Source organism: Sphaerodactylus townsendi, linkage group LG09, assembly GCF_021028975.2.
Source record: "Sphaerodactylus townsendi isolate TG3544 linkage group LG09, MPM_Stown_v2.3, whole genome shotgun sequence".
Taxonomy (NCBI): Eukaryota; Metazoa; Chordata; class Lepidosauria; order Squamata; family Sphaerodactylidae; genus Sphaerodactylus; species Sphaerodactylus townsendi.
In genome coordinates this window covers 74561983-74584415 of record NC_059433.1, presented here as the reverse complement: position 1 = coordinate 74584415, position 22433 = coordinate 74561983, and the positions used below count along the sequence as shown (strand labels likewise).

General features: G+C 46.3%; 2 protein-coding genes across 4 annotated transcripts in view; one reads left to right on the top strand and one right to left on the bottom strand.

Moving 5' to 3' along the window:
• The window catches only part of WASHC5 (WASH complex subunit 5), a 34193-nt gene extending 16110 nt beyond the window's left edge, over nt 1–18083 (bottom strand). Inside the window, exons 1-15 of one of the 2 annotated variants that reach the window (XM_048507509.1) lie at nt 17886–18083; nt 14844–15123; nt 14543–14688; nt 12570–12654; nt 12057–12157; nt 10147–10336; nt 9859–10011; nt 8316–8429; nt 6935–7106; nt 5895–6022; nt 5586–5715; nt 4113–4225; nt 3335–3501; nt 1795–1870; nt 15–125 (exon numbers count right to left, since the gene is read on the bottom strand). In XM_048507509.1, coding sequence (XP_048363466.1) covers nt 15–125; nt 1795–1870; nt 3335–3501; nt 4113–4225; nt 5586–5715; nt 5895–6022; nt 6935–7106; nt 8316–8429; nt 9859–10011; nt 10147–10336; nt 12057–12157; nt 12570–12654; nt 14543–14688; nt 14844–15029 — 1872 coding nt within the window. In that variant the 5' untranslated portion in view covers nt 15030–15123; nt 17886–18083. The remainder of the gene's footprint in view (nt 1–14; nt 126–1794; nt 1871–3334; nt 3502–4112; nt 4226–5585; nt 5716–5894; nt 6023–6934; nt 7107–8315; nt 8430–9858; nt 10012–10146; nt 10337–12056; nt 12158–12569; nt 12655–14542; nt 14689–14843; nt 15124–17885) is intronic. The other variant, XM_048507508.1, reaches the window with a different exon arrangement.
• NSMCE2 (NSE2 (MMS21) homolog, SMC5-SMC6 complex SUMO ligase) overlaps nt 18054–22433 on the top strand; it is a 295740-nt gene continuing 291360 nt past the window's right edge. The window contains exon 1 of one of the 2 annotated variants that reach the window (XM_048507511.1): nt 18054–18213. The gene's annotated coding sequence lies outside the window, so the exon portion shown is untranslated. The remainder of the gene's footprint in view (nt 18214–22433) is intronic. The other variant, XM_048507510.1, reaches the window with a different exon arrangement.

The following is a 22433-nucleotide window of genomic DNA, read 5'->3' as shown; positions in this document are numbered from 1 at the left end:
AGGCAAGTTCCTACCTTTCTCACATAAGAGACCAACTCCCCAGAATAATACTGTGAGACACTGAGCAAGTCCGGGCTGTTCGCTTGGTTGATCCGAAGCAGTGGCATGTCGAGGGCTGAAGCTAACTGAGAAAGCAAAAGGAGGAATCCTCTGAAGCAAAAGGAAGATCCTCTGAAGATGCCAGCCACAGATGCAGGCGAAACGTCAGGAGAGAATGCTGCTAGAACACGGCCATGCAGCCCGGAAACCACACAGCACCCCAAAAGGAGGAATGATTTCAGATGGCTGTACTGGGACCTGGCCGGAAGATCTAGTACAGGGGTCTGCAACCTGTGGCTCTCCAGGTGTTCATGGACTACAATTCCCAACAGCCCCTGCCACCATGGCCAATTGGTGGCAGGGACTGATGGGAATTGTAGTCCATGAGCATCTGGAGAGCCGCAGGTTGCAGACTCCTGATCTAATACAAACTGCTCAGTTTCCTGTATTATCGAAGGCTTTCATTGCCAGACTCAACTGGTTGTTGTGGGCTTTCTGGGCTGTGTGGCCGTGGTCTGGTAGATCTTGTTCCTCACGTTTCGCCTGCATCTGTGGCTGGCATCTTAAGATGCAGGCAAAACGTTAGGAACAAGATCTACCAGACCATGGCACAACAGCCCGGAAAGCCCACCACAACCTGCTTAGTTTCCATTTGGTTTTGGAAACACCTAGCAAGCCTCCCTGCCACGCCCAAGTGGCACAATGTAGTGGCTGGCAGTGCATGCAGTAAGCTTGACATGGTAAGGATCTTGCCACACACTATTGATGATGTGGCTGTGATAGAGAACTCTAATTTAGAGTACAAATTTCTAATTTGGGGGGTCTCCAACCTCTTCTTAAGGAGAGCCACTTTGGAGTAATGAGGTGTATCTCAAGCTTCTCTTAAGCTTTGGTATTATCAAGGTCTGCTTTGTCCCAGAAACAGGACTGGGAAGAGCACCAGAAATTAAACAAAGAAGAAAACCCTATGGAATAAACTTTTAAAAAATAGTCTAGGGGAGTGGTGGCGAACCTATGGCACGGATGCCAGAGGTGGCACTCAGAACCCTCTCTGTGGACCTTAGTAGTAAGGAGTTCATCGGCATGTGTGTGGAAGTCCTCCCACACACACCTAGGCTGGCCTGGGCTGCTGGGCTTGATTATTAGCATTAAACCTAAGACCCAGTTTTGGGGAATCAGTGTAGGTAACCCTGTTAAGCGCTGTTAAACCCCAGTGATTCTCATACAAAGAACTAAAGTGTGATCCTTTACATGGGAGTAAGCTCAGTTGCTGGCAATGGGACTTGCTTCTGAGTAAACCCTCCTAGGGTCGTGATTCACTCGTTCGAAGAGTTGCATGGTTGCTTCAAAGTAAAGCTAATGACTACCACCAAGCTTACTCCTGAGTAACACACGCCTCGGAGCCAACCAGTATTCAGGTTAAATTGCCATGTTGGCACTTTGCGATACATAAGTGGGTTTTGGGTTGCAATTTGGGCACTCGGTCTCAAAAAGGTTCACCATCACTGGTCTAGGAGGTATCTGTTCAGTCTTTTCCTGAGTCTTCTAGGGGATGCCTGAGCTATTCTGCTTTAGCCGGTCAACTACTGGTAGTGCAATAGCTAACTGTTGAAGATCTCTGGTGCAAACTATGCTGAAGGACTGTTGCAGTTCCAAGTTGACAGGCCGCAGTGCCATACAGCAACAAACCAGGTGGTCTGTAAGCTTACCTGGCACACCTTGATTTCATTGAAAAGGTCTGTATTTCCCGCTCACCTTTAAAAATGTGGCTCGGAGTTTGGTTACCATAGATGGGTTGGCCCTTATGCTTTCCTGCATAATAGACGTAAAACTGGAAAAATGGGCGAGGGGAAAGGGGAGAAAGGAGAGATTCACAATCAGAACGAGCATTTGAAAGCTATTACTTCAGAACGTAGAAGCCTCAGTATCTCCGACTAGCCTGGGACCTTCGTACCTTTGGGACCGCATTACCCCATATGTCCCTACTCGGCCTCTGCGCTCAGCAGAGACCAATCTGCTGGTGGTCCCCAGCCACTCAATGATATGGCTGGCCTCCACGCGGACCAGGGCCTTTATGGCCCTGGCCCCGGCCTGGTGGAACACTCTTCCTCCAGCTGTCCGGGCCCTGTGGGACCTTGGTGAATTCCGCAGGGCCTGTAAGACTGAGTTGTTCCACCGGGCCTTTGGAGTAACCAGCCGTTGAATGGTGCCCCCTCTGTTCTCACCTCTGTTTATATCTTTTATTGACGGAGCCAGCAGTCTTCCCGTTTGGGGAGGGTTTTTAAAATGGGTTTTGCTGGGCACCTTTGAATTTGACTTTAAATCTGTATTAACCGCTGTTTTTAAGAGGGATTTAGTAATTTATTTGTATTGAAGTTTAATTGTTTAGTTTTGATTGTGTTTAGTTGTATCATGATTTAATTTTGTTGTATACCGCCCAGAGCCCTTCGGGGATAGGGCAGTATACAAAACTGAACAATAAATAAATAAAATAAATAAATAGTCCTTTCTCCTCACAGCTTAGGATCAAGTAGGGTTGACTATGGTCAGTATTTAGGGAGGAATCCACAAAGGAAGACAAGGGCTGCTACGTAGAGGAAGGCAATAGTGAACCACCTCTTAAGAGCAGGTGGACTCCAATCAGGAGAACTGGGTTTCATTCCCTACTCCTTCATATGAGCAGCGGACTCTGATCTGGTGAAGTGGATTTGTTTCCTCGCTCCTACACATGAAGCCTGCTGGGGTGACCTTGGGCTAGTCACAGTTCTCTCAGAACTCTCTCAGCCCCACCTACCTCACAAGATATCTGCTGTGGGCAGCGGAAGGGAAAAGAAGTTTGTAAGCCACCTTTAGTCTCCTTACAGGAGAAAAAGGCGGGGTATAAATCCAAACTCTTCTTGTTGTTGTTGTTATTCTTTGCTCATCTCTTGCCTTGAAAAATCCCACAAGGTGGAATGAATGGAGTCACTATGAGTCTGTTCTTTCTTGGTAATGCTTTCCCTTTAGGGCCTAGTTCTGACAGGTGGGAGGCACCCCTTGGGTTAGTATTTAGATTGGGGACCACCAAGGAAGTCCAGGGTTGCTATACAGAGGAAGGCAATCGCAAACCACCTCTGTTTGTCTCTGGCCTGGTTACCGTAGGTCGGCTATGACTGGGCAGGACTTTCCCCCTCAAATAGGACCTGAAATAAACCACATCAGTTGAAGGGCAGGAGATCAAGGGATCAACTTTTCCTCTGCTCAACAGTAGAGGCAGATGAAAAAAGTAACAAGCATAAAGCCACTGGAATAATACCTGTCAATCAGCTGCCAGGCATAGGAAAGATCGCCCACAATCTGCATGGTGATCAAAACCTCTTCTTTAATGTTGATGGTCCGGATCATCTGATGAAGAAACTTGCGAGTATCCGCAAGAAACTGGCAAACTTGCAGGTTGGATTCCAGCTGGTGAAATTCTTGGACCTTGTGTGGAAAGAGAAAGCCCCAAAAGGAACGAGAAGAGCAATTCTAAGGGATTTCTTTATGGATACAACCATTCCTCAATGATAGCGAGCCATTTAAATCCACAGCACGGGAAAGCATGTGTCTTTCTTTTGAATTCCCTTATTCTATATACATGCCCTATGACAGGCTATTTCACAGGTCACAGGTCAAATTTATCCTGCACGGAACAGCTACTTCCTTTAATGTGCACTAAATGTAAAAATTGTATACTGGCTAGATTGCATCAGATGCACTGGGCAAAATACAGTGAATTACAGAAACATCTATCCCCCTATGCATTAAATTAACCAGAAACTACTTCGAAAGGTGTAGCTTGATCCTGACAGAGCTCAGAAGCAAAGCAGGATCAGTACTTGGATGGTAGACCAGGAAGTGTTGGACACAAAACAGGAGCCACCCCACCGCCAGGATTTCCCTCCCCTATAAATGGCTGACCGGTGGGTCCAGATAATTCTCTTGAAAGCAGGGGCATATCACTATGCCAGTCATCATCTGGTAAAGCAAGCTGTTTTACGGAAGGAAACCCCCCACTGTCACGAATACAGCTTCACTGAACCACCCTGACTTACCTCTTCCAAAGCTTGTATCAATTGCACAGTCTTTCTGCCTGCTGCGGTGGAATCGTCGTAATTCAGAGACATGATCTGTTTGGAGATTTCCCTGAACCAGGCTTGCAGGTTCTCTGTTCAAATGGGACAGCGTGGGGAGAAAATGTTCTTAACGGCTTGCATTTTAAATCCACAGACAAAAATATCAACACCCCCCTCCGCAGCTCACAAACCATATATTTCTGAACGTAGATGATGATTTTGAAGAACACAGTGCAGAGACGCAGCGGCATCCTGTTCCATAAGTGAGTATTTACTAGGCTCACAGAAACCTTGAATTATTTAATCTCTTGAACCCCAGACTTTGGAAATTCTTCTTCTTCATACACGAATGTAAGCTTCCGGCATAAAATTGGCCATTAATGCTATAAGCTCTGTGACCAAGGTTATGCTTGATGTGTGGAAGGCTTCCGGTTCAACTCTGACAACTACCATTAAAGGGTGAAACTAGATGAAAATGCTGAGTTCTGATCTGCCTTTTTACTTCATAAACAACAGCTGAATGGGATCTCAATATCCCTCCAGAGACAGGGAAGAAAAGCTTAACCTTTTCTATGAAGCAGCTATTTGACCAGTTAGGGCAGGAATGTCCAAATCTGGCCCTCCAGATGTTCATGGACTACAGTTCCCATCAGCCCAATTGACCATGCTGACAGGGGCTGATGGGAACTGTAGTCCGTGAACACCTGGAGAGCCAGAGTTGGACACCCCTGATTTAGGGGAAGTATATATGTATCTGGTGCCTGAATCTTTGACCCCTACACTGCTAGGCCAATTTGACCCAAGGGAAAAGGTCAGCCCCTCTCCAAAGCCACTATATATAGTTGCTATATAGATCTGAATGGGTCCCTAGAGCACTTGCGGTTTGCAAAGCAAAAACATTTGGAAATGTTGAAGGCCTTGCCCTAGTTTGACCCACAGCCAGTAAGCTTTGGTAAGCCACTTGCTTGAGACTTTGTAAATCTGTGGCCAGTTATGAGTCTTCAATACCAGAGGAAATCAACAGTCTGACTCTGTATAAAGCTGCGTATTATATTCTTACTATACAACAGGGATTCCCAACCTGGCACCAACCGACACCTTTCCTGGTACCTGCCAAGTGTTTCTAGAAAGTGTGTGTGTGTGTGTGTGTGTGTGGGGGGGGGGGTTATGTCCAGCAGGGCATCTGATTGACGGCAGCTGCCGCCACAGTGTTGGTATTATTTTCTCACTCCTTGTTCCCAGTGTATTTTTGAAAATTACCCTTTCCTCTCCCTCGTGCTCGGGACTCCCCTCTCTGTGTGGCACTGCCTCCTGAGGTTTTATTTTGTGGCAGTCATTTTGGGGTTGTGCCCGCTGCCCTGCGTCAGAATTCCAGAGGTGCTCATGGGCTCAAAAAAGGTTCGAGACCCCAACCTCCAACGTAAACATTTGCTTATTTCTTCTGTAGCTTACCATTTTTCTCCACTCTTGTTAAAGGCTTAACTCCTGAAAAAACGTCCGCCAGCTCAGCCATCCGTTCCGACCCTTCCTTTTTGAAACTCTCCCATTTTTCTTGTTTCTCAGACAGCATCTGCTTAAACATCTAAAGAACAGGCAGAAATGAAAAGGACCGTCTTTAACAGATTGATCTTCGCCAACTGCCGAGCAGCAGTATAAAATATGGAGGCACATGCTGGTCTAGGGAGCTCTGTTATGTGCAATATTCTCTCCCAAAAACTCGGATATTGTAAAAAATATATATAATGGTAAATGTTCTGTTACCTCTTTCAGGATGAATTCAAACTGTGCTGTGTTCAGGAGAAGCTGGAAAAGGATCTTGGGGTTATATTTTGAATCGGTTAAAACTTGGTCCTTTATTTGGCGAAGCCGTTTGTTATTTGGATCGCAGGCTGGGAAAGAAGGGAGAAATGAATGATTTTTCAAGAGGCACAGGATGTACCTGAAAAGCTTTCGACTGAGAAGGAATGCGGAATTTCTGCTCCAGAAACGTCTGACAAGGCTAGTGCTCTTTTTCCCAGAGTGGCTAGTCAAGTGCCTCTAGGAAACTCACAAACAATTTGTGGAAGTGATGGACTTTCCCCTGGTTGTTCATTCCAAACATTAGATATACTGCTTCTGAATAGGTACAAAGTGGTGTCCCAGAAAATCTGTTCTTCTAACAGAGGGTTCTGGGGTGGGGGAGATTCTCCCAGTGAAGGAAAGTACTTCCACTAAGAACAGATCTTCAGGATCCAATCTTTATATAGAAGCAGGGGTGGGATCCAACAATTTTAGTAACAGGTTTCCATGGTGGTGGGCTTCAAACTGTGGCATAGCACCAATGGGGCTGGGCCGGGCATTCCGGGGGAGGGGCATTCCTGGGCGGGGCTGTGGCAAGGACACAGCCTATAGCAGCTTGATCACTTAGGCGAGGAAATGTAATGCATGCAAGGCGCGAGCTGCCAGCCTGCGCCTTGGTGCACCTCCTGCTAGACTGCTTCAAGTTCTGCGTGGTACTGCTGAGAGGAGGGGCATAACTAAGGCAAAAATCACATGGCAAAATCACCAATTAGTAACCCCCTCTCGGCACACACAAATAATTAGTAACCTACTCTCGGGAACCTGTGAGAACCTGCTGGATCCCACCTCTGTATAGAAAGCTTCTATTTTCATATCCAAGAAAAAGACAGAGGACCAATTCTTCTTCCTGAAGGCAGCTTCAACGTGGAGCAAAAGAGGTTTCCAAAGCACTGAGACGACGGGGGCAGGGAGGGAAGAGGAAGGAGGAACAGCCACTCCACCACACAACTTCTCAGACTTACCCAAGTCTGCCGTGTGAAGCATCAGCCACCGGATCGCCACGTTGCAGTCCCGCAAGCAGTTCAGGAGTTTGGGAATGTTGTCCAGCACCATCTCCTCTCTCAAGCAGCCTTCCTTCAGAAGCTGTCGCACTTGGGTGTGCACGCGCTCGGCGACAGCGGCGTACCTGCTCGCCTTTGAAAGGAAGATAATCCGCACATCAGCAAAAAGAGAGGGAGGGGGCTGCACAGAGAAGCTGCAGATAGGAGGTTTTAAGTAGTTCCAAGCAGCATGTCAAGACCTAAGGCTTTGGTCTTGTCATGGAGTTTCAGCTAGGACTGGGAGATATGGCATCCGGGAAAGATTTGTCTATGTTCAGAGTGCTTAAATTTCATTTCTTTATCTCTGCGAACTTGTTGGAATGACCTTCACATGAGAACTTCAGGTGGCTATTGTGGGGGGTGCATAGCTGGACATTGCCTGGGAATAACTGATGCTAGGAATGAATGCACTATCTCAAAGTGTGGTGGAGTCTCCGTCTTTGGAGGTTTTTAAAGAGAGGCTGGATGGCCATCTGTCAGGAGTGCTTTGATTGTGTGTTCCTGCATTGCAGGGAGTTGGACTTGATGGTCCTTGGGGTCTCTTCCAACTCTATGATTCTATGAATTGGGAGGCTGGGAGAAGAGGCTGGTGTATTTTAGACTGGGGACTTTCACGCCTATTTTTCAGACTTGGCAATATTATTTCCAGTGTGCTGTTCTTTTGATCCTCTGTTTAATAAATTGATTTTGTTCACAGTTGAGACTAGTTTATTGAGAGGTCTGAGAACATGACACAGCAGCATATCTCAAGCAGTGCACACATTCTTGGGGATTTTTCACATTTTTAGCTGTAATTCTTCCAGTTGTACTTTGTAGCTACAAAATATAGTCCATCCAAAATATTTACATATGGCTGCTGACCTTTAATTCTGGCATCCCCAACCTTTTCGAGACAGAATTCAAAATTCTGAGCAGGAACAAAATGGCTGCCGCAGTAGCCAGAGAGAATCCAAAATGGTTGCCACAAGAGGCAGCAGAAACAAACACAGAAGAAACCCAAGTGCACAGGAAAAGGGGGTCATTAAAAACATACTGGGAAAGAGGGGTGAAATGTGGTGGCAGCTGCTAGTGATTTTATTTTAAAGTGCCTAGCCAACCAGATTTTCAGCGGCAAATCAGAAGCCCTACTTGGCAAGAGCCCACCCACTTTCTAAAAACAATTATATAGTCAGTGCCAAGAAAGGCACTTTTAATACTTAGAAAGGCATTGGTAGGCACCACATTAGAGACACTGCTGGCAGGTCAGAAATATCCTACTTTGCTCAAGTCTTTAGAAGAAATCTTAAAAACAGAAATTCCCTACCTGCTCCTTGATATTGGAAAGATCCAAAGTGTAGTTCAGAGCTGTTTTCGCAGCTTTGTAAGGTTCCCAGGCTTCGGCTAGATTCACACAGATCCCCATATAAATGCTGATAACCTGAAGACAGAAACAGAAGGAACATTCCCAATGAACGACATCACCCCAAGGTCTGTGGAGGAAAATCCTAGCTATCATCCTATCTTACGTTAGACTGGACAGAACTAAGGTTGCACCCAATAAAGTAGGCTTGCAGTTCTTCTACAAGCATATGAGAGCCAGCATGGATGTAGTGGTTAAGAGCAGGTGGACTCTAATCTGGAGAACCAGGTTGGGTTCCCCACTCCTCCACCTCAGCAGTGAACTGGATTTGTTTCCCTGCTCCTGAACATGAGCAGCGGACTCTGATCTGGTGAACTGGATTTGTTTCCTCGCTCCTACACATGAGCCTGCTGGATGATCTTGGGCGAGTCAGAATCCTCTGAGCCCCACCTACCTCACAAGGTGTCTGTTGTGGGAAGAGGAAGGGAAGGAGTTTGTAAACCCCTTTGAGTTTCCTTAAAGGAGAGAAAGGGGGTTTAAATCCAAACTCTTCTTCTGTGGTAGTTTCACAGGGGTTTTTGCGCTCATTTTCAGATTAGTAGTAGTAAAGCCTTTATTGGCATTGTAAATTACAGTAAAACATTTATCAATTTAAAAAACTAGAATGCATCAAATATATACACATACAAGTTGTTCCCATGAGTTATGTTTGTAATTCCAGCTCTTATAAATATAAAGCCCAAACATGATCACCAAAAGCTACAATCCAGAAGTGCTTACTTTTTTACAGTTCATATAAAAAGTGACACCTGATAATGAGACTGCAGCATCTTTTTAGAAGTCCTCCGCACTTGCTTGGGTTTGGTTATCAGGGGTCTCATTTTCAGATTGAATGTTTAGTTTGGTGAAGAGAAGGTTAAGGGTGACATGATAGCCATGTTTAGATATTTGAAGGGATGTCATGTTGGTGAGGGAGCAAGCTTGTTTTCTGCGGCTCCAGAAACTAGGACCAGGAATAATGGGTTCAAGGTGAAGGAAAAGAAATTCCACCTAAACATCAGGAAAAACTTCCTGACAGTAAGGGCTGTTCGACAGCGGAATGCACTACCTCGGAGTGTGGTGGAGTCTCCTCCTTTGGAGGTTTTTAAAGAGAGTGGCCATCTGTCAGGAGTGCTTTGATTGCGTGTTCCTGCATTGCAGGGGGTTGGACTTGATGGCCCTTAGGGTCTCTTCCAACTCTATGATTCTATGTGAAACTGGCCCAGGGTCATTCAGCAAGTTTCTATGGAAGAGAGAGGGATTTAAACCTGGGTCTCCTAGTTCCGACACTCTAATCCACAGGTGTCAAACTCGCGGCCCTCCAGATGTTATGGACTACAGTTCCCATCATCCCCTGCCAGCATGATGCTGGTAGGGGATGATGGGAACTGTAGTCCATAACATCTGGAGGGCCGAATCACCATACTGCACTGGCTGCCGGGGCCAGTATTAGAACAATAATGCTTACCCAGTTATCTGGAAAATATTTGTCTACTATCTCCCTCATTTTCGCTTGCTGTGTATGAAGAATGGATGGGTCAAAATACAGCAGGACGTACAACATGGCTGCCTGAGTCGCAAGAGCTGTGCTGCGGTGCTCTGGTAACGGATAGGCAGAAACCTGGAACAAGAGGGGAGTAGAGATAGGAGGGAGTCAACAAGCAATCTGGTGCCATCCATCTTAAGAGTACAGCCCTTATGGTACCAGCTAGGTCTCATCTTTAGTGCCTTCTCTCCACAGTACGTCTAGACCTACCTGGTTGTATATGTCATCTGACCTCAGACGGCCAATCACCATGCTGATGAAGGTTTCACTGATGGGCACCCTACTGAAGTAACTCTCAGGATAGTTTAGAGGTCTCCTAGCTCCCGGTTGGCTCGAATAGCCGGTGCTCCGGAGCAGCTTGCATATGTCATCCATGTTAGAGTCAGCAGAACGGGCAGCACTGGACGAGAAACAGAGGAAGCCATTTTAGAGAGAAGAAACTGGCCAACTAGAGAATGAGACACCAATAAAATGCCAGTGATGATTATAGAACAGTGATGGCGAACCTATGACACGGGCGCCAGAGGTGGCACTCGGAGCCTTCTCTGTGGGCACAGAGTTCGTCATGTGGGGAACAGAAAATCTCACACACACACACACACACACCCACACACATTTAGACTGGCCTGGGCCACTGAGCACGATGTGCGCGCACCCCGGTGAGCAAGGAGGACTCGGCTGGCGGGCCTGGTGCCTGTGCTCCAGGTGGCTGCTGCCTGAGCGGGGGGAGGGGGGGGCGGGGGCAGAGGAGGGAGAGATGCTACAGAGGCACAGAGCGGTGCGTGCGGGGCTTGCTGGAGGTTAGAGCAGGCTGGCCCCTGCTCGAGCAGGTGGGGCGGAGGAAGAGGGAGCCAACCAGTTTTTTCTAAACTGAAACCTCAGTATTCAGGTTAAATTGCCGTGTTGGCACTTTGTGATAATTAAGTGGGGTTTGGGTTGCAATTTGGACACTCTGTCTCAAAAAGGTTCGTCATCGCTGTTATAGCAGGCATCGTGACATTATCTGCAGCTAATGCAGTAAGGAGTAAAGGGGCTATGAATGTGAGCTGGGAAGTCTCTTCAGCTCAACTGAATTGATTTGGTGACCTTAACAAATGATTCACTTTGTCCTTCTGTAGCATAAAGGTTACCTTCCAAGATTTTTGTAAGGACTACAGAGATCATACATGTGGGAGAACTTGGAATACAGTGTTTTCAATGCAGCTGTTGGTGCCAGGTACCACCACTACTAAGTTTTAGTGCAAACTGTTTGCCCTGGTATTCTGCTTATGGTTCAATAATGTTGTTCTTGTTATGGTCCCTTTTAATACTTAGAAAGTTTTAACAGCTTCCCTGGGCTGAATTCGGGAATTGAACCCAGTTCTCCAGATAAGAGTGTGTCACTCTCTGCCACTACACCATGCTGGCTCTTATATACACAGATACATATATATACACACATATAGACTGTTTCCACACAGGCGGAATACAGCGCCCTAGGGACGCTAAAAACGGCGTCCCTGGGGAGGGGTTCGCACGGCCGGCACTGCTGCAACCCCAAGCAGTGCGAAGACGCTGCTTCCAAACCTCGCTCCCTGAGTGAGGTTTTTTGGAAACAGCGTCTTCCAAATGCTGCCGTGTAAACGGAAGCGGCTGGAAGGCGCCATTTCCCCCCCTCCGTCCCTGAACACCGTACCTCGTCTCCTGGCTTCCGGCGCGTTGCAGAGGCCAGGGGACATGCCCCCCTGGCCTGCGTCTCCAGAGCCGCTGCTCCAGCCTGCGGGGGGTGGGGGGTGTCCCCTGGCCTCTGCGACGCGCCGGAAGCCAGGGGAGGCAGTCACCGGCTTCTTGGTGCAACCCATCTTGAAGACGTGCCGCCGCCTGCAGCCCTACCAGGACCGTCCATGCGAACAGTCCCAGGTGTGTGTGTGTGTGTGTGTGCGCGCATTGGTATTGTTTATGCCAGTGCATCCCTGCACAGCGCCCGTTTGGGAAGGGCCATAGAGAATTCATAATTGATATAGTAGCTGGAAAGAACTGCAATCTCCTCTATACAGTCCTTGCTTTCCAAAATCCTGCTGCTTATCATCCAGTAGCATCCTAGCAGGCACTGAGAATCGGTACGTGGAGGAGGAGAATACCTGTATCTATAGTAGGAAACCAGCATCCTCTCCCGGACTTCCCCTTCAATTTTCTGATCGATGACCAGCAACATGACGCCATACAAATAAAGGGCTTCACACTGGGGCACGAGAAAGGGAAAAGCGTGTTATCTTTTGTTTACATTCAAAGCTAGGTGAGCTGAACTATAATATGCTGCATTATATAGCAGGGTCCATTACAAAGGTTACAATGAAAAGGGGTCCCAGGGTGACAGCAGTTCAACAATGGTTGAAAAAAGGGTATTTTAAGGACCCCTCCCCCTCAATTTGTGCTGATCTTGCAGCTGCTTCTGCCTGTAGTTAGTACAGGCAGGGAATGGAGTTGCTGATGTGAAGACAGTGGGGGGAAGCAGACACCCACCCACTTGAAACTGCACTCTGAAGTGATGGAGGCCATCCTACCATCTCAACATCCCTCCAGCTTCATCCTCCTTCATGGGGAAGTCAGGCCAAGAAATCAACAGAGTCTGGGACTCAGGCTCCAGGGCTTACCAAAAGCTGCTTTCCATCTTCATTAAGCAACACAGTTTCTAAGGTCTGTTGTATGTAAATTCCTTCATTGAGATCATCAAGATACCTAAGAAACAGATACCAAATCTAAGTTAAGCTCTTGAGGAGTAAAGAGTGGAAAAGCAATTATGCCACTTGTACAGAATGGCTGCTATAATTTTATTTGAAAAAAGGAAGGCGTTAACACTCAGGAGAACAGGATTCATGAAGCACCCTCTCCTGGGACATGGTCCATTTGAAAGAAGGCGAAGGTCAGATAGACCATGACTCAGAATAAGGCAACTTCATGTTACTTATCTCTGTCACAAATTCATTAGATAGTTTTTCTTTTTTAACGACTAGCAACATTTAATCCAACACAGGCTTTCTTGAGTCATAGCTCATTTCCTCGGATACAATGGAATGAAAGAAATACATTATCTCGATTATTACACTAAAAATTACAGAATATAGGATCTAGCATATTGGAAAGGGGGTGAAGATAAACAAAAAGTAGAGTAAATTAAATTAAGGAAGAGGCAGTTTGAAGCGTGATGGGACTGACTGGCATCATGAAAGGGGGATGGTGTGATATATGTTAAGAAGAGTCTATAAATGCCTTTAAAAAGAAACTCCCATTGTTGGCAAACAGTGGGAGGGTTGAGGGGGCAGGGACAACTAGTTGGCCATTGGGTACCAGGCTGTTCTTATAGATCCAATCATCTGAGATTGTCTTTGGGCGTTTTCCCACTTACCTTCTGCCCCGCGCTACTGTAGGCAAGTAGCGTGGGGTCCCCCTGCACTCCTCACTACAGGGGCGGCGACAACGCAGCCGCCCCGACGCTGACGCTGACGCGCCCCCTCAGCGCGCATCATTCCTGGCGCTCTTCCAAATGGCGCCTTTTGATGACGCGGGGTTGTGGGGAAGCCCGGGCGCACGCCAGAAATGCGTGCTGAGAGCAGCGTGCGGCATAGAGGGGTCGTGGCAAGTGGGGAAACGCCCTTTGAAACACAGTTCTCCCTCAATCACAACTCCCTTCATCAATAAGAGAAGAACGTTTACCATTCTTATAGAATTCTTGGGAAAGTCATCAAATTGCGCTTCACACTGAACAGAGTGTTTTTATATGGTCAATGTCATTAACTACCAGCACTTCAAACAAGTTTATTGGGGATTAAGAGTGGGGGCAGGGGGGGCAAATTTGCTGGTGAAGCCACGTGCAGCTGCACTGGAAGATTTGCCCTGGGACACTTGCCTGGCAGAGGGGGTGAAACCGCTCGCGTGCGGCTGCCAGGGGCCTCCCCAGTGTTGGGTCGTGGCACTGACCATGGTGCCAGCATCCCTGTGCCCCTGCTGCTGGTGTAGCGGGGTGGGCTGGGGGTGTGACCAGGGAGGAGCCAACATTAGTAGGCTTCCTACCAGCCAATCGATGCCATTTGCCAGCAGCTGCCAGTTCAGACTTAAGCCACTGAAAAGGTGGCACTTTGCAAGCTGCCCTATGCTGCTGGGAAGCCTCTTCAAGGGTGGCAGCCAGGTGTGGCTGGGGCGCCATGGCTGGGTGCTCAGCTTTTGGATGGGGCTGCTTGTTTTGTGGATGTGAACAGACTGTACTGGTTATCAAAACGCTTAGGACCATAGAATTCCACCTTTATGTTTATTTAAGATATTTACTACCCCCTGAAGTGTGAGATCCCTGTTTTCCCCATCAAGTCGCAGCTAATTTATGGCAACCTTGTAGAGTTTTCAAGGCAAGAGACATTCAGAGGTGGTTTGCCATTGCCTACCTTGGCATAACAACCTTGTACTTCATTGGAGATCTCCCAGCCAACTACCAGGACCTACCCTGATTGGTTTCCAAGTTCAAACTAGTTGGGCTATCCCTCTCCAATAACATTTGCAGAAAATACCTGATTTGTCTGTGTGTGTGTGGGGGGGGGGGTTTGGGAGGAATCAAAATCAGTACACAGTCATTTACCTGTTTAAATCAACTATGTATTTATGGACACTCTGGAAAGCCAAATAAAATCTGGTCAATATTTCAATGTTGTTTTCCCGAAATTCATCATCCAAATCGAGGAGTTCAGGTTTGGCTTCCAACCTCCCTTCACATACTTCAGGCCCCTGAGAAAAAGACATCATCATTATATAGCAACAGCCTCACTCCCAAACACATTTATGAATATACCAAAACCACGCAAAGCAGAATACAGAAAGATATCAGAGGGCCCAACACAGCCTCAAGTGCAAACAACGTTTAAGAAAAACAAAATTCTTACCTTGAAGTAGCTGAAATCAAATATGATTTCACCATATTTCTGCTGATCAGCCTTGTCCTTGAGTCTGAAAACACCAGGGATGAACTCTGACAGTCTCAGAAGCTCAGCGATGATCGCGTTTCCACAAGAGACAATCCTCAAAATCGCCTGCCCACAGTGATTGTTTTCAGCCAGGAAATCCAACATGGCGGACTGAGTTCAACCGGGTGGTTTCAGTCTGAATTTTCACCTTTTAAGTTATCTGAAGGAAGATGCATTGCTGAGCACTCTATTAATGATTCTGAAAGTACAACAGGAAAGAAGCACTTTATGGAACTGAATCAAGTTCTTGTCAGAAAAATATATCTAGGGTACCCATTAGTTCTAAACATGGTTTACTGGATAAATCACTTTATCTGACTACAGCAGCCCTTGCATATTGTATTTATGTCCCGGCAAAAGGCAGGGTGGTTAAGAGTGGAAGACTCTGAAATCTGTAGGGGAAGTCAAGGGGGGATAGGGAGGGTTAGGTGAAGGAAGTAACGAGAGAGAGGGGAGGTAGAGTTTGTATACCCTGCAGTAATGTAACTGTGCTTTAATTATGTAGCAGCATAATGCTCCTCGACCTAAAGTATTGGGGGGGGGGGGGGAGGGAGAGAAACAATGAAAGTCAAAGTGGTAATGAATATAAATGACTATATATATATATATATATATATAATATATATATATATATATGGTGCTGTATATATATATATATATATATATATATATATATATATATACATATATATATATATATATATATATATATATATATATATATATATATATATATATATATATATATATATGTATATATATATATATATATATATATATATATATATATATATGTATATATATGTATATATATATATATATATATATATATATATATATATATATATATATATATATATATATATATATATATATATGAGAGAGGGGTATAGAATTTGTTTAAGTTTTTATTTGTCTTTCTATGTGGTGCCTTTTGAGGTTCTAGCAGGGGAGGCGCAGCTCATTATACCCCTTGACCCGAGAAGAGCGGCAATTTACACTCCTTCCTAGCATCTGGGATGGTGGGCCTCTTCCACCGGCGTAGCTTCAGGAGAGGGGCAGCACATGGAGGCGGTGAGGAGGTAGAAAGGGACACACCCGCCCTAGCCAAGCCAGATCCAGCGAATCCAACCTAAGCGTCCAATGGGGTGACAAAGATGTGCCAGCCAATTAAGCCCTCACACATCCATCCAGTTTGCCTTTTCCTCAATGAAGAATAGAGGAACTTATGACTAGCTTCTTATTAATTGTCTTTTGTGATTATATGTTTTTTTCCCTGAAAAGCCAATAAAAATATTAAATTAAAAAAAGAGTAGAAGACTCCAATCTAGAGAACCAAGTTCGATTCCCCACTCCTCTACATGAAGCCTGCTGAGTGACCTTAGGCCAGTCATGATTGGTTAATGTCATGAAAATCTATTAAAAACACAAGCCCTTCTTTGCAAGATGCGTAAGAAAGGTGGCTAGTCTGGGTGCCAGCTTCCAGGTAGGACCAGGGGATTCCCAGAATCACAGCTCATCTCCAGATGTGATCAGGAGAAAATCGGTGCTTTGGAGGGCGGACTCTATAGCATTGGGAGGGGGTGACATGGAGAACATCAAATTAAAATAGGCAAGGGTAGATAATAAATGAATTTGCTTTTCACTGTTTAAGTTAACCCTCAACTGAATGTCAGCATTCCTGAGACCCTGCAATATGTTAACATTGTTTCTGGGGGCATTGCCTTGGAAGACAGCCTTTTTCTTCTGCTTTATTTTACTTTATCGCCCTTGTTTCAGTTACGGTGGGTTAGCTTCTATGTAAAATGGTTGTTTACTTTCCAGTCAATGGGGTTATTCAAGCAGGTACCAGATCCTGAGCGGGAGAAGGCAGAGTTTTAGTGGGCTCCTGTTATTAGTTGAGATTTATTTTAATTAACAGATACTGATTATATACAAAAGTTACTAGGTCACTATGATGTTCAGATTTTCTAGAATTGTCTAAACTTTTTTGGGAGGGAGGAGGCATGCCTTTAGAGCAGGAACTCCATGCCCCTTTGGATTCTCTTCTGCGCAGAAAATAAGCCCATATTTTTCTCACTGAGGTTTGAGTTTTAACTCCCACCTGGACAAAGAGACCCAAAGGTTATCAAGCCATCAATACTAGGATAGGGAGGTGGGCCGAGGTGTTCCTTTTTGGGGGTGGCGGCTGGGGTAGGAGTTTTAGAGTGGAGAATATTTTATGGTTTCAGGATTGGTTCTTATTGTGACCCGCTCTGAGGCCGTAGTAAGGGGTGGGGAATAAATCTTAATAAGGATAACAATAGTACCCCATTGAGGCCCATTTCCACCTCAGGCTCCACCCCCAAATATCCAGGAATTTCCCAACCTTGAGTTGGCAACCCTGTCCCCCAAATCCCTCGCAAGGTGGCCACAGGAGGACTTGCCAGGTGCATCTTAACAGCATGACAGCCCCCAGGCAAAGCAGTGAACTGGGGTCTCTACCTACACAACCACTCACTGGAGAGAAAATTTATCAGATATTTTTGGTACTTCCAACAACATCCATATTTAAACGTTAAAAAAAACATGCCATGCAGCACAGATTAATCAACACAATCTTTTGAACAGCATAACAAGAGTCTTGAAAAACTCAAAACTTTCGACACATAAATGCTACTTAACTGGTAAACCGTACAGACTGAAATGACACAGAATGAAATCACTATGCATTCAACGCAAACATTTTGTGAACTCCATTTTTAACAATTCACAATTGGCTAAATGTGCATTTCCCAGTAGCACATATTTATAACTTAGTATACAGCATTTATTTATTTGTTGACAGGAAGTCAGAACATGCACAGATTAGCATGGGGGCCCCTGTGCATTAAGCTAACCCTGGACTCGGCAGGCAACCCTATATCCGCTTCTTTGCACCGATTTCCCCCTTGCACCCGCCCAAGGAAACGGTACACTTACTGTCATGGTTGTCAGATCTTTCCCTCGAAAGGAGAGACGGAGAGAGTTTGCAAGGGGCGAAGAGAGGATCCGGAAATGGACGACAGGGTGCAAAGCAAAACAGCAGCTCGCAGCCTTCCCGGTGCATCGCATCGCATCACATGAGAGCAATCCGGATCATGTGAACGGGCGCCGACTGATGATGAAGGCTGCCTTTTCTCCTCCTCCTCCTCGTTTGCTGGGGGAGGCGTGAGTGGCTCGAGCAGGGAGCCCTGCTAGGGCAACTGGACGTGGGGGATCTACCGGCCGGTCTGCTCTGGGAAGCGAGGAAAGGGCTGCAGGTTCTCTGGTAGGAAAAAACAGAAGCAAAGCGAGGGTCAGAATTGCTCCTGGTAGTTGCACCGATGGAGTTGCTCGTAGCTGACAGGGGAGGGGGGGGGGGATCTGCTTGTAAATAAACGTTCAAGCTCCTAAAAAGAATCCAATGGGGCATGGGGCTCCTGCTCTAAAGGCATGCCTCCCCCCAAAAAGTTTAGGCAATTATAGAAAATCTGACATTATAGTGACCTAGTAACTTTTGCATATAACCAGTACCTGTTAATTAAAATGAACCTCAACTAATAACAGGAGTCCTCTAAAACTCTGCCTTCTCCCGCTCAGGATCTGGTACCTGCTTCAGTAACCCATGGTGAAATTTAACCCCACAGTCTGATTTTGTGCAGTAAGGGTTCAATCACAGCCACCCTGCCATACAACTGCGAACAGTTTCATGTTCCAGAGGGTAGCCGTGTTGATTCATGGAGAAACATGAAATGGGAGTCCAGGAGCAGGGTTAGGGCGGACAAAATTTATCCTGGCATAAACTTTTGGAAGTCGGAGCTCACTTTGTCAGATGTGTGTGGATAAAGTCCTCTGTACGTGTGCCACGGAGAGAAGCACATCTTGTGGCTCCGAGGATGTCAGTCATAGATACGGGCAAAGTGTTAAGAGCAAAAACTGCCAGGCGGTGGCCTGGAAAACCCACAACAGCCTGTACTCTGTGCATGTTCTGCACCACCTTGCAGAGTTTCCAATTCCAACTTGTATTGTGAAGCCCAGAGTTTGTAAGCGATATCTAACTGGTCTATGACAGCGTTGTTGAAAAAATATACAACCAAAGAGGTTTTCCCCCCTGTAAATATTGTTTGTTTAAATATATTGAGATACTGTCTTCTGAGTTGCTAAACCGTATATTGGTGCTTGGTAAAAAAAAGAACAAAAGAGTGTTTTATGCTATTATAGTCTTCTGTTTTATGCTATTATAGTACTTTTACGCTATTATAGCGTAAAAGTATCAACAAGTTGTATGCATTTAGTGCAGAGTGGTGTCAGTTGCATCTGGAGGTTGACAACAGGCACAAGAGGAAATGGTTGTGTGTCAAACTCTTCTATTCGTTCATGACTTGGGACCTGCTGGATCCCAGCAGGCTCACAGCCTAGATCAGCATTTTTTTTGCGGGGGGGAACACTACTGTCCGGGCTCGGCTGCAGTGCCCGGACTTACCCCACTGAGTCCCGCACCAGCTGGCACTGTGGGAGGAGGGAAGGACACACCGCCCAAAGGGCCCAGGCGAGGGGGGGGGACGCCACAACTACTTTGGCTGGTGACCCCACAGTGGGCTTGCCACCCCACAATGGCACTGGGGGAAGTGGCCAGCACTGAACGGGGGATGGGTTGCCAACCCAGATCACTACTGGGATAATGGTGGCTTTCCTGGTCAGATTTGGAGTGGGGGGAGATGCCTGCCTGGACTAGAGAGCCCACAGTGATCTTGCCAGGCCCAATCAGGAGCGGGGTGGGTGGGTGCATAGGCTGGTAAGCCCACAATGGGCTCACCAGGTCAGCTCAGTAGCAAGTGGAGCGGGGTGGTGGTGATGATGATTGCCTCAGCTGTTTCGTGGCCCTGATAAGCCTTTTCAAGGGGCTGGATCCAGCCTGCATGCCCCATGTTTGACAAGTTTGGCTAAGGCACCTTCTGCACATGCAGAATAGTACACTTTCAATCCACTTTCAATCCACGTTGCAGCTGGATTTTACTGTGTGGAATAGCAAAATCCACTTTCAAACAATTGTGGAAGTGGATTGGAAGTGGATTGAAAGTGCTTATTCTGTGGGTGAAGCCATGCTGTTGACGTTTCACCCATCCTGTTTTACTTTCCTTCCTCCTTGAAGCTTTCTCAGGACTTCAGGAGTTTCATTTTGGAAAATGAAAAATAGGATGGCTGGCCCATTGGGGCATTCTTGGCAGCATTGGTGGCGTGGTTTAGGCAGCACGTGAAACTTGTGGCTTAATTAAGCTAGCTGTGGTTAAAAGGATCATCCAAATGATCCTTGCTTACCTGAAGATTAGCAGTAACATATCTTATTTGAAGTGGGTTAGACATTTCTGTCTCGAGGTGTTTGCTGAACATCTGAGGTTCAGTCAGCACTGAAAATGGAAATGGTGGGGCTGGTGTTAGTATTCTGGGTGGCCGAGGCATTGTTTGCAGGGGTGAAGCGAGGGGGAACTATGCCCGGGGCATGCGCGCGCCCTGCACTCCTGCTGTGGTAGTGCCCACCCCGGAATGCTTCCTCCATGGCCGGGCCACCCCTCCGCCACGGCGCTGCCTGGGGTGTTGTGCCCCCCATCCCATTGGCACTACGCCACTGATTGCTTGGCGTTGTTTTTCTCTAGGGTTAGAGAATATTGCCCAGGTGCTGATGTGCTATAGCAGTGATGGTGAACCTTTTCGAGACCGAGTGCCCAAATTGCAACCCAAAACCCACTTATTTATTGCAAAGTGCAAACGCGGCAATTTAACCTGAATACTGAGATTTTAGTTTAGAAAAAACAGTTGGCTCCGAGGCGCACGTTACTCGGGAGTAAGCTTGGTGAAGCAACCGTGCAACACTTTGAATGGGTGAATTGCAACCTTAGGAGGGTTTACTCAGAAGCAAGCCCCATTGCCAGCAACTGAATTTACTCCCGGGTAAAGGATCGTGCCCAGGCCAGCCTAGATTGTGTGTGTGTGTGTGTGTGGGGTGATTTTCTGCCCCCCCAATGAACTCTGTACACGTGTGCCCACAGAAAGGGCTCTGAGTGCCACCTCGGGCACCCGTGCCATAGGCTCGCCACCGCTGTGCTATAGCTAATACCTGCCTTCAAAATAGAGAATATCACAAAACTGTGGCTTTGTGGGGGCTTGGGGATAGTGACGAGTTTTTCCCACAGCGAGGGGTTGCCATACACCTGGCTCACCTATCTTTAAGTCACTTTAGGGTTGCCGTTTCAAGCACTGATTACTTTGCCAGTTGAGAATAAGTTTGCCAATTATATGCAACACTGTGCAGCGTAATTATCATTTATATCATAAACTAGCAGCAAAGCCCTTTGTGCTAAACAACACAATGAGCTCTAGACAGCTGGCAGTGGTGGTTTGCAGCTGTGAGGCAGGATACATTTAAATCAGTAGGGAACGTTGTAAGACTTCTTTGTATACAGTGTTTTTTGTCAATATTTTTTTCAGAATGGGGAAGGAGCCATTTTGTCAAACTTCTCAGGAGAGTAGATTGTTATGCAGTCCACCCTCCAAATCACCCAAAAAGTTTGCCTAATGCTTTGAGCCCGGAGGATTTTTTTGGTGTGAGGGACATGTTCTCCAGGCTGCAGCTGGAGGTTGGCAAGCCGTTACGCTTGTATCACAGTGTGGGCCAGAATGAGGATTTTTGTGAGGTAATGTCTTTACTGTGAGGCAAGTAGCCAAGGTTGATAGGCAAGGTGTAGATGGGGTGTGTGTGTGTTTCAATGAAGAGAGAATCACATCCCCCCCCCCCCCACACACACAATTTGGCCAAGAACAACCAAACAACATGGCGAAACGACTCCGGATTTGCCTAATAATTCGCCCCAGAGCAAAGCAACCAAGCCAAATAGGTAACAATTTGCCCTTGGACACAGCAGGCTTTGTTGAGGGGGAAAGTAGCCCTTTTTTCCTGAGGGGAAAAAGGAACCCAAGTCACAACAGGGTAAAAGGAGGAATTTTCTGAAACTGTTCAGGAGGGTATAAATGTCATGCTGTCCACCCTGAAAATCAGCCATCAAGTTTGCCTAACAATTTGAGCCAGAAGGATTTTTTTTTGTGAGGGGAATATTCTCCAGGCCCCAGCTGGAGGTTGGCAAGTTTAACAGCTTGCCTCACAATGTGGCCCAGAATGGGGATTTTTGTGAGGTAATGTCTTACTGTGAGGCAAGTTGGGGCAGAAGGCCTTTTTGAGAAAGCACCGTTGTCCAGGCTCCACCTGGAGGTTGGCAAGCTGTGAAGTTTTCTGTTGAGGGAATATCCTTATTTTGAGGCTGAAAAGAACCATGTATGACTGATAAATGAATAAGTTGTAATGATTTTTTTTTGTTTAAACAACTAAAAAAGATGTCTCTGCATTGCAAACAGTGTAGTCACTTGTAAGTCTGAATGGTTTACTTTGGTGAATGATTAGAGAAGCATTTTGGTATTTACACTATATTATAAAGATTTTAAAAGTAATCATTGTCT